Source organism: Anser brachyrhynchus (genome assembly GCF_964034855.1).
Source record: "Anser brachyrhynchus genome assembly, chromosome: 3".
NCBI lineage: Eukaryota > Metazoa > Chordata > Aves > Anseriformes > Anatidae > Anser > Anser brachyrhynchus.
This window is the reverse complement of record NC_137696.1, coordinates 18,003,205-18,014,515: the sequence shown is the minus strand read 5'-3', so window position 1 is coordinate 18,014,515 and position 11,311 is coordinate 18,003,205. Positions and strand designations below refer to the sequence as shown.

Below are 11,311 nucleotides of genomic sequence, written 5' to 3'. Positions count from 1 at the left end.
ACATGCAAAGCTCAGCTGACCTCTGGAAAAATATTTTTCCCCAGGTATGGCTGAATAAATACCATTTGTACAGTTCAATGTCATCTCTGCTTACAGCCTCGCTGCCAGACTTGTAAGCGTGACTTTGCCGGGTGTTTTGTCTTTGTCATAATGGGGAAGGCATTGCTGTATATAATAGACTCAAGGAAATTTTCCCCATGCGTCTAGCTAGGTTTGTTTAACTGGTGAGTTTGAAAACATTGACCCCATGTTTAGCTCTCTTCAATAGAGAAGATTGATGGGAATCTTCTACCCAGATGTATTGTTATTTGTTCCAGACGCAGAAGGCATTCAGGGTACTCTGATAAAGCCATAGGCTGATCCTAGGTCACATTTAGCTCCTTCCTCTGCAGTGCAGTATGCATTTCCAAGGGCACGGGACAGTTCTGCAGAATCCAGATGACAGAGGAAAACACAAACGCATCTCAGTCCAGCTCTCGCAGGCAGTCTGCTGGCCAGGTGACAGAACTACAGCCTGGAACAGCCAAGCTCAGTCTCATCAGCTGGGTTCCTAGCGAAGCACAAGAGAACTCAGCATTTCCCTTGTCCCACTCCAAGCTAGGCCTGGGAAGTTGTAAGTTAAGAAGTAAACCATCTGGGAATCATTTCTACTTACCTGCCTGCTTGGGTAATATTTCAATCTGTGTGTTTGAAGATGTCCAAAAGGCTTCTCTCCAGAGTTTTCTCTTTGCTGACCACCTTGCCTGCCAGTGCCAGTGCTCCTGCTGAAGCACCTCTGGCACACCCCTGTGCCTCGTTTTACTCCCCACTGATGCATCACGTCCCATCTGAGAGTGTGCCCTGTGCCTGTGGCTGCTGCGCAGCGCAGAGCTTGCACAGCTGGAATTACACCGACAGCCTGTAAATATCCGTGCTTAAGTTCAAAGAGCTACTTCCCATCTCCCAGAAGTGCTGGCACTCCAGAACCCCTGTGTTCTGGAGTAAGTCTGTGGTTCTGAGAAATTCAGTGCCACAAAGTGGGACCTTCGAAGCAGACACCTGTCTGTCACCTAGTGAAGGGACATGCTCAGGGACATAGAGTAGGGCCAAGGACGCAGTACGGGTTTCCAAGTAACAAGCTCACGTACTCACACAAAGCAGGCTGCAGACAAAATGTTCATCTGCTTGAAGCCTGAGTTATCCATACCACAGGCTTAGCTAAAGTGAACTGGAGTTTTTTTACCTCTTGCACCAGCCAACAGTCAGCAAGCACCTCAAAACGCAACTTTGAAAAAAATCTCAACTTTGTTGACCCTACTCTCTTACTACAGCAAAAAATGTATCTTGCTCTGCAACAACATATCTGTCTGCTTCTGCAAATGTCGCACACGCTGCAATATGAATTTTGGAAGTGCCCAAATGTCGGTGGCTGTAAAAGTGGCTTGGCCACTTCGAAGACAGGACAGACGTCTCCTGGTGTTGCTGCAAGCCATCAGTCTCATTGCTTCAGTAATGGAGGATACGTGGCACTGAAACCACGCAGATCAAAATACACATCCTGCAAGAGGCTGCTGAGGACTAGCTAAGCTGTTTGTGGGCTCTACTGGAGCAAGTTATGATGTGCTGCTCTGCTGTGAGGGATTAGCTGACCGGTGGACCATCACAAGGTGCGGGTGTGTCATTCATACGCCTTGTTCCTCACCTCGGTTTTCAGTGAACCTCTTCCAGATGCTACAGATATGCCAAATTTATCTCCAGGAAGACGAGTGCACGTAGTGCTGAAGTCTGCCAGCCCTGCCACCTGGCTGCCTCCCCCAGCAAGTGAGGGTTGCTCTGTGTGGGGATGGGGAGAGACGAGGCCTGTCACCCATGGGTCGGGGAGCTTGTGGGCAATGCAGCATCATCCTGGAAACAAGCGGGCTGCTCTGTGCAGCAGTCGCCTGTAGATGGCTGTAGTCCCACGTGGCACTGAGGTAGGCTGCAAGGGAAGGCTTTGCACCAGGTCAGCAGCCACAAGGAAACTTTCTGACCTTTGCTGGCTTCAGGGATAGCAGGCCCCTGAGGCTGGAGGGAATGTCTGGAGTAAGGAAGAGTCATCGCTGGGAGAAGAGCATCAGGCCGAGGAACATTGAAACAAAGTGGACAGAGACAAGTCCACAGGACCTGGTGGCACACGCGTGAGTGCTGAGGGAGCTGGCTGATGCCCTTACAAAACCACTCTCAATGCTCTGTGTAAGGTCATGGTGATGAAGAGAAGCTCCTGAGGACTGGAAGAAAGCTCATCTCACTGCCCTCTTCAAGAAGGGAAAAAAGGAGGATCCAGGGAACTACCAACTGGTCAGCCTTTTCCTGATCCCTGGGAAGGTGATGGAGCAAGTAATGCTGGAAAGCATTTGAGATGCATGGAAGACAAGGTGATCAGGAGTAGTTGCCATGGATTTACGAGGGAGAAATAATGCTGAGGCAACCTGATGGCCTTCTACAATGAGATGACTGGTTTGGTGGGTGAGGGGAGAGCAATGAATGTTGCTTCTCTTGACCTGAGAAGGGCTTTCAACACTCCAGTGAGAGCATCACAGACAAACTAATGAAGTATGGGCTAGATGAGTAGACGGTGGGGTGGTCTGAAAAGTGGCTCAATGGCCAGGCTCAGAGGGTTGTGCTTAGGTGCACAAGGCCCACCTGGAGCCAGCTGATAGTGGTGTAGCTCCAGGGTTGATCTGAGGCCAATACTGTTTCCCCTCTTCATAAATGAACTGGATGATGGGTCAGAGTGCCACCTCAGCAGGTCAGCAGACGCTAGAAAACTGGGAGGAGAGGCTGATACACCAGGGGGTTGTGCTGCCATCCAGAGGCAACAGGACAGGCTTGTGACATGGGCAGAGAGAAGCCCCCTGAAGCTCACCAAATGGAAGTGCAAAGTCCTGCCCCTGGGGAGGAACAAGCACGTTCTCCATCAGCACGTGCTGAAGGCTGACCAAGCAGGGACACCTTCTAGTAGACCAGGTAGCCCTAAGTCCCATCCAACCTGACCTTGAACACTTCCAGGAATGGGGAACTCAACTTTTCTGGGCAACCTGTTCCAGTGCCTCACCACCCTCATAGTGAAGAATTTATTCCTAATATCTAAGTTTACCCTCTTTTAGTTTAAAGTTGTTCCCCATTGTCCTGTCACTACATTCCCCAGTAGACTTCCTCTCTAGCTTTTTTGTAGGACCCCTTTAGATACTAGAAGACCACTGTAAGGTCTCTCCAGAACCTTCTCTTCTTCAAGTTGGGCAACCTCAACTCCCTCAGCCTTTCTTCATAGGAGAGGTGCTCCAGCTCTCTGGTCATCCCCACGGCCCTCCTCTGGACATGCTCCAACAGGTCCTTGTCCTTCACAGAATCATTCAGGTTGGAAGAGACCTCCAAGATCACCGAGTCCAACCTCTGACCTACGCTAACAAGTCCTCCACTAAACTGTATCACTAAGCTCTAAATCCTTGTGTTGAGGGCCCCAGAGCTGAACGCAGTGCTCCAAGTGGGGTCTCACAAGCCTTGCCCCTGCCCTTGTTGTGCCCAAAGAAGATTGCACAGAGGAGAGGACAGCTAAAGCCCAGTCCACCCTCAGGCAACATTGGCTCAATCTGGTACGTTGATACACCAAAGGAAAACGGTTTTGACCAAAGAGCTGACGTCTAACTGAGCCCCTGTGATGCCCTGGGACAGCGTGCTGCTCTGAGGTGAAAAGCTGAGGAGGAAGCTGTGGCAGCCGGCCACCTCCTGAGGAGAGGAGGATGAAGCAGCAGCTCCCGTGCTTAAGCCAGAGATTTGGGTCTTCTGCGCCTTGAGGGGAGCGACGGGGCCGACCACAGGCAGCACACTGGGACCTGGGGGCGAGTACCGACAGCGGTGCCTCACGGCCCCGGGGCTCCCCTCAGGGGGCTCCCCTCAGGGGGCACCGCCTCAGCGCCCCGCTCCCCCCCTCCCAATCCCCTCAGCACCACCCCCCGTAGCCCCTCCCCCCCCTCCCCTCCGTCCCCTCGTCCACCAATCACAAAATCCCCGCGCGCTGCGGCGGCGCGGCGGCGGCGCAAGCAGTTGCTAGGCAGGCTCCCGCCGCTGGCCCAATGGGAACGGGGAGCCGCGGCCGGGCCCGGGCGCAGGCGGCGGCGGCGGCGGGAGCGGAGCGGCAGGGGCCCGGCGCTCACCATGCCCTACAAGCTCAAGAAGGAGAAGGTGCGGCCGGGACGGGCGGCGGGGGCTCCCCGCACCCCCTCCACTCCGCCCCAACCCCGCCCCCGCCGCCGGGGACCCTCCCGTTGCCCTCGGCCCCTTCCTTTCCCCCCCCCCCGGTTCCCCGCCGCGGCCCTCTTTCCCCTCTCAGCGCGGCCGTTGGGCGGGGGCGCGCGCACGCGGGGCTGCGGCCGGCAGGGGGCGGGGGCGCGCGCGGCGGGCGGGGCGGCTGGTGCAGGAGGGCGGCGGGGGCGCGCGGGGCGGGGGCGAGCGTGGGGGGGGGATGTTGCTGCCCCCCCCCCGCCTTTATCCAGCCCCCCCCAGCAGCTGGGGGGGTCCTGGGAGGGGGGCACAAGGTGAAATCTGACCCCCCCCCCTCCATTTATTTCTTGTCGCCCCTCCAGGAGTCTCCGAAGTCAGCCAAAAGCGCCCCGAAGGCCGGCGGCGGCAGCGGGAAGGATGGCGGGGCAGAGAATTCGGAGGAGGTAAGGCTTCCGCCAGGCTTCCAGCGCTGCGCCCCTGCGCATCCTCGAGGGAGAGCGGCGTCTCTCGGTTGGGGGTGCCTCCAGCTGCCCTGCCAGCTAGCCCACCTCCCTGCCGCCTTACAAAACCAGATCAGGAGCCGCCAAAGCCTAAAGTTTAGGTGAAGTTAATTCCCTGTGAAATTCGGCCCAAAGGGAGTGACGGCAGCTGAGGAGGGGACGGGGCGAGTCTCGTGCCCCGCAGCCCTGCGAGAAGAGAGTTGGCACAAAGCTGATGGCGAGCGCCGCCGGCGGAGCGTGGTCAAGTTGGCTGCGGAGGGAGAGGAGCCACAGCTCCCAAGGAGGAGGAAGGCTGACAGACTGGAGCAGCTTCCTTGCTCCTGTCAGAGCGAAGCGCAATAAACCCTGTTGTCACCTTGTGTCAGAGTGGGAGAGTAGTGAGGAGCTGTAGAAAAAGAACTTGTTCTTCTGAGGCATTTTCTGGGGGAGTGAGACTACGGAATAATTGCTAGGACACCTCAAAGAATAGGGGTGAAGTGCTAGAGATGAAATAATTCTCTTTCGGTATTACAGCCTCATTGCTGAACGCAGCATTACTCACAAAAAGGCGCAGTCTATTCCCAGCTATGCAGAGCCTCTTTCGCTCTCAGTTTGGATGTTGCCAGGCTAGCTGTGTTAGGATGGCCTCAGCAGGACGTGATAAGATGATAAGCGGGGCTAGAACTAGCAAAAACTTGGGTAAACTGCAGCTTTTCTGGTAGACCTGAGTCTGAGCAGCACTCAAACAGCGTGACTGCAGATTTTGAGACTTGGCTGGGAAGAGCATTGTACACATGTTCAGGGAAGGATGCGTGTGTGTATGTGGGTATTTTATTTATTTTAATACTGCAGTTCGGCGAACAAGTTGTGCCACTTCTCTGTCCGTAGAAGCCTGTGTGCTCAGGTCTTGTCTGGAGCACGTTGCACTTAGGATCTGGAGGATCTCAGGTAGGAGATGTAAGGCTAAGGAAGACTAGGAGGGAATCTGTAGTTCAGTGGGAACATCATGGTCAAAATACGGTTATTTTAGAGTCTCTTCCAAAGCACAGAGCTGTGTTGCAGACCTGTTACAGCCGCTCCACTTCAAGGTTCAAGCCCTGCTCGTGGCCAGCCTGCCGTGTAGCCAGCAGGGAATCAGCTGAGTTTGTTTGCCTTGGAGCAGGCGGCAGTTTTGTAGATCCTTTTTCTATATCCCATCCTCATCTTGGCCTTTGTGTTTTGTGCGTAGAGGTGCAAACAGCTGGCTGCTGACTTCTGAGGCAGTGATGGAGCTCCAGCTTCGGCGTTGCTTTCCTGGTAATGAGCGCTGCAGTCAGAAAGGGAGAATAGCTCAGGCTACGAGCTCCCTTCCGTGACCTGAAATGGCACGTAATGTCTGGTTGTTCCTAGGCGCAGGAGAAACTTAGAGGTGTTGTGTCTAACCTTCCCTCCCACAAAACATACCCAGCCACTTCCTCATACCCCAAACAAAATCCAGCCCTTCTTTAAGATGGAAAGCTGGGTCTCCTTTGATCATAGGAACAGAGAGCAGAAAGGAGACACCTCTGCAATGTGCCACTGCCACAGGTCTCGTCTCCATTTCCCTGTTGAGTTTGCAGTGAAGTCGTTCTCTCTCGGTGCTTTCCTGCCTCCAGACTGCCTTGCTGCAGAATGGAAGAGAGTTCTTTGCTTGACCAGAAGAAATGTATACCAGTTTGAATGCGATTTTCCTGCTCTTCAGGAGGCACAGAAAGGTATTTTTGACTTTCACGTTGGGGGACTGTAAGGAATTTGATCCGTGTGCTGGGATGGAGGCTCCTTCCTCCTGCTGGAAGCAGAAGGGGGTTTTTCCTCGTGAAACGCCCGGAGCGGTATCGCGTGGTGGGGTCGATGCCTCTGCTGCCGCTGTGGGACTCTTGTACCCTCTGAATTCTTCCGTGGAGTTATGGTTGTCTGGTTGCTTTTCTGAAGGTGAAAGCTGCGTGCACCAAAGGGAATTGTCATCTTTCCTCGGGTCTCAAGAGATGTCTGATGGGCTTGGAGCAGAACAGTATTTGGGCGGTCCTCTTCCAGTGTCTGCTTTCCTCCCTCACGCTGCGCTCCAAGGAGCGGGGAAGGGCTCTCAGCCCTAATTTATCCGGAAAGCTGTGACTTGTTTTGCAGGCAAGTTGTCCAGCTGGTGGAATGAGTAAAGCTCTGTGAGGAGCAGCTCTGGTTTCGCAGATCCGAGCAAGTGCAGCAGTCTAGGACCTCCTGGTGGGGGTCTTTGCAGAGGGGGACGAAGCGGGCAGGAAACCTGTAAGCAAACTGTTTTGTTCCCTGCAGCGAAGGAGTCTTCAGTGGAGCTGATCTGGAAGGGCAGATGTGCTCAAAAGCAGGCACAGAAGCGTCTGAGTTCCCTACGAGGGCAGTGCGGTGCTCTTTTAGGTGCCCTCCTCGGTGAAGCTCTCCAGGGTGAGGAGCCAGCGTAGCTTGGCCAGCCCCTGCCTTTGGAGGGGCCGTTTGCTCTGGCAGAGACGGGGGCTATGGAGGAAAACGCGGGAGCGGGAAATAAAAGGTTTGGGTGGTTCGTTCTCTCTGGAACGTGACGAAGGTATGAATGGAGAGGATTTCTCTGTGGCTATTTAGGGAGGAAAAAAAGAAATAATGTCAGAGACCAAGGCGGCATTGGGTGAGAGGATGAGAAAGAGTTACTCCTCCTGGCCAGAAAGACTGGGAGAGGCAGCTGGGTGGGGAGGAGAGTTAATGACCTGGAAGTGGGAGCAGGGATTAGCAGCAGCAGCAAAGAGGGAAGAGGAGTTGTTGTGCAGCCTCAAGGGCAGCTCGGAGCCTCGCGGGTGAGATCCGCAGCTCTGGGAGAGGGTGCTCGTCTTCACCGCGCTGCCGCGTTACGTGTTCTGCAGCTGTCTCCACGGGGCTCGCCGCTGCAGTGCCTGGAGTTCATTATTCAGAGACGGGCGTTACAGCGCGCTGATGTTGCTTCGGAGGCAGAGAGCTCGATTTTAATGGGGAAGCCGGGTAACGACAGACAAAGGGAGCAGGTACTGACTTGAGGGATGGGAAGGGAAGAGTCATCTGAGGAGGAGGAGCCGAGAGCAGATCTGGGCTGAGGAGCTTAGCGAGCGGGGGATGCTCCGGGGACCAGTGAGGCAGAAGGGCTTTCGGAGCGGCGGCGATGCGCCCAGCTGCAGTGGGAGTGCCTGCAGAGGTGAGGTCATGGATGGGCAGGAGAGCAGAGCGGGGCTGCCACTGGGCTCGGCGTGGCTGGGGAAGGAGCGGCTCCGGGAGCCCGGTGTGAGGAGAAACGGCACCGAGCAGGAGGCCCAGGGCCTGGGGCTCGTCGACTTGCACCGACAAGTTCCCGGCGAGGAGGAGGAGGAGGAGGAGAGGCGGTGGGAACCAGCAGGGAGGAAATGCCAAGGAGCCGGGGAGCCTGAGCCTGGGGGAGCTCAAACCCGGTTGCGACTGGGGCCGGCCCATCCTGTTGGCTCCTCCGCAGAGGGAAAGGTGGGGCTGCTGCACCACGCTCGGGCGGGCGGCTTTGTGCCGGTCGCTTCGGCAGGCGAGCAGCAGGGCTTGCCGTGGTGGTGCCGGGAGCGGGGCCGAGCCCGAGCAGGTGGAGGTGCGCCTGGGGCAGGGAGCTGGTGTCCACCTCAGGGGAACGGTTGGCGAGGCTGTTCAGGGGAAAAGCTTTCAGTCCTTGCAGTCTGCGGTGATCTCAAGGATGGAGGCTATGCTAGGGAACTTGAAACGAGCCTCTTCCCTCCTGATTCATGTGACCAAGCGGGGAGGTACTGAAGGCAGAAGGACGGCGGGCCTGCCACAGGAAGCCCAGGGAGAATCGATCCTTCCTAACCCCCCTGAGCACTGCAGCGTAGGCGCAGAGCGTATCCAACCTTCCCCATCATCAGATTCTCTCTGGGAAACTTGGTTAGGTGATTTCCGTGTCGGTGTGTCTGCTTCCTGAACGCCCAGCAGTTAAATCTGAAGCCGTGTTTCGCTTCTGGTGACGGCTGTCGAGGACCGTAGAAGCTAGTGGCGAGGACTCCTGCAGACCCCCCCCCGTGAAGGGAGCGCGGCTGTAACCTGTGAGCATGCGGTGCGTGTACCGTGCTGGGAACATTTGCCTGGGGCATTTCTGAGTGGGTGGGGAACGCGCAGGCATGTCCTGTCAGCCCCACATGGCTTCTAGGAGAGCCCATGTGCCCCGCTTCCCTCGGCGTTACCTGTCGGGCTGCTGACACACCTTTTGTTTCCCTCTGTATCGTCTTCCCCCCCGTGGTGGCTCGGCGTTCAGATTCTGCCCTGCTTCCCCGCGGAAGGAGAAGAGCGGTCCGGAGCGGAGGAATCGCCTCCCCTAAGCTGCCAGGACAGCGTCTGCGCGGCTCAGGCTGCCCTGCTACCCACACGGTCAGGGTGAGGGATGTGCTTCGCTCCCGGGAGGGTTCCAGCAAGGTTTCAGCCCGGCTTAGCTGCTGGTTTGGCTGCTGAGGGGAGACCGCTGGTCAGGATTAGCTGCCCCCAATTTGTAGTCCGGGCCTGCTTTCTCTGGCAGATGGAGCTGTGTTCATCACAAGGCTCGTCTTGCTCCCTCCTCTCTTCACCGGACAGCGCTGCTCCATGCAAGGAATCGGATCAAGTCTCAACTGCAGGGAGTTCAAATCCTGTTGTCTCCCCCCACCTTGGTTTGGGTTCGAGTTTGAAGCAGAACCGTTTGAGATTTCTTTTGAGCACAGCCAGACCAAAGCATTTCTTATTTCTGGTTCGAAGCAGTGGCTTGACAAAATACTTGGTGTTCCCTGTTTGCCCCTGCTCTTCCTGTGGACTCTTGGCACTTACGCAGAGCAGTGTCCCCTCGCAGCAACGTTCCCTGTTCCTCCCTTGCTGTCTACCCGCGTGCCGTGGGTGTGTTCACTTGTTCTTGCGCAGCGGTGCCATGCTGCGCCTCTTTGGAAAGCGTCAGGGCTCAGTTTGGGTAAGGGCTGTTCCTCTCTTGGGTAAGCTGCAGCTAGACTGCTCCTCGCAGGAAAATACTGGCTGTACCTTGTTTGGAGGAGAGCCCGGACAAGCTGCTGCGCTGCTGGTGCTTCTCCCCCAAAATCCTACCAGTTGGCGTCCCGGGGAGGTGTGTGTTTGTGTTGCTGTGCTGGGAGCTTGTGGGGGAAGAAGGGACTGACGTGCAAGGGTTTCGCCCACCTCTCCTCCCCATCCGTTGCACTATCCCCGCGGGGTCCTGACCCGCTTCACCCTGCAGCTCCTTGGCTTCGTGCGCCAGCTGGGAGGAGTTGGCTGAGCCGGGGGACGGGAGCCGTGCTGGGCCCATGCGGCAAGGCCGGAGCAGGCTGGGTGCTGTGTCGGGATGTCGCCCTTTTCCACGCGTTTCCCACGAGGTAGGTCAGTGTGGTGTTACAGGATCAGGTAGTAAGCCACTAGGGCCCAGGTGGGACTGGAACCAGCAGAGCTTCAGCCAGAACAGAGCTGAGCTGAGAAAACGCTGGCTTGAGTTTGTGGTGACCCACTGAAAACGAGAAAATGCCTCTGCAAGTGCTGTTCGACAAGCATGAAGCGGAGAGAACGTCTGCTGGGGGAGAGTGCAGGCAAAGAGTTCATGTCAGTAACCCCTAGCAGCTCGTGGCAAGACGTGGCTTTGCTTTCCATATCTCTAGCACCACGTGTACCAGGAGGCTCTGATGCCTTCGTGCTACCTCGCAGAGGTGAGTAAAACTGATGCCCGCTTCGCAGGTGTGCTGCAAATGCAACCGAGCGGTCTGGAGCCTTGCAGAAGCAGGAGAGATGTGCTGAAATTCAAGTGCAACAGTGCAAAATGTTCCCGATTTCTTCAGGCCAAGAAAATGCTGATTACATCTGATTGCTTCTGAGGCTCGTAGGTAAAAGCTCATGAGTTGTTCTCTTTTTTTCTCATCAGGCCCAGCAGCCGCAGCAGCAGCCGCAGCAGCAGCAGCAGCAGACAACTTCAAATAAGCGTCCCAGTAACAGTGCTCCCCCACCGACCCAGCTGAACAAGATCAAGTACTCGGGGGGACCCCAGATTGTGAAGAAGGAGCGTCGGCACAGCTCTTCTCGCTTCAATCTGAGCAAAAACCGGGAACTGCAAAAGCTCCCGGCCCTCAAAGGTACAGAAGCTGTGGGGCAAGGGTGACCAGCCTGATGAGCTGCGCTTCCTCCAGGCAGAACGCTGTGGTGTAAGGGCTCTTTCCAAAGGGCCCCTGGCAGTGTCCTGCTAGCCTCCTGCCAGCTGTGCTGCAGGGATGGCTCTGGGAAAGATGCTTGACGTGGCAGCAGGCTGGGAATTGATGGAGAGCCTAAAAGAAAAGGAGGATGCTCAGTGTGAGCGTAGTTACCTTCCCGTTTGAGCTGATTGAAGCCCTGGTGCTCAAGGTTACTTGAGGTTGCTTCAGATTCTTCTGCAGATTGTGCAGGAAGGTGGCAAAGTGCAGAGACCTTGGTGCAGGCTGCTCGTGGTCCCTACAGCCGTGTGCTCCTGGGAGAGGACCAGTTCTCCTCCTCCTCCTCCTTATGTTTCCATTGCAAACTCTGATAGCGCTATTGAACTTGTCTGCATTAGGGCAATTACACAGTATTAGCAGTTAGTC

General features: G+C 56.1%; 1 protein-coding gene across 5 annotated transcripts in view; it reads left to right on the top strand.

The window, feature by feature from the left end:
* Window positions 1-4,048: 4,048 nt before the first annotated feature.
* Window positions 4,049-11,311, top strand: part of PPP2R5D (protein phosphatase 2 regulatory subunit B'delta) — a 31,990-nt gene continuing 24,727 nt past the window's right edge. For 2 of the 5 annotated variants that reach the window (XM_080584648.1, XM_080584652.1), the window contains exons 1-3: window positions 4,049-4,200; window positions 4,602-4,682; window positions 10,624-10,831. In XM_080584648.1, the coding sequence (XP_080440774.1) occupies window positions 4,174-4,200; window positions 4,602-4,682; window positions 10,624-10,831 (316 nt within the window). In that variant the 5' untranslated portion in view covers window positions 4,049-4,173. Of the gene's footprint in view, window positions 4,201-4,601; window positions 4,683-6,337; window positions 7,739-7,796; window positions 7,906-10,623; window positions 10,832-11,311 lie in introns of those variants that run through there. The other 3 variants (XM_080584650.1, XM_080584649.1, XM_080584651.1) reach the window with 3 other exon arrangements.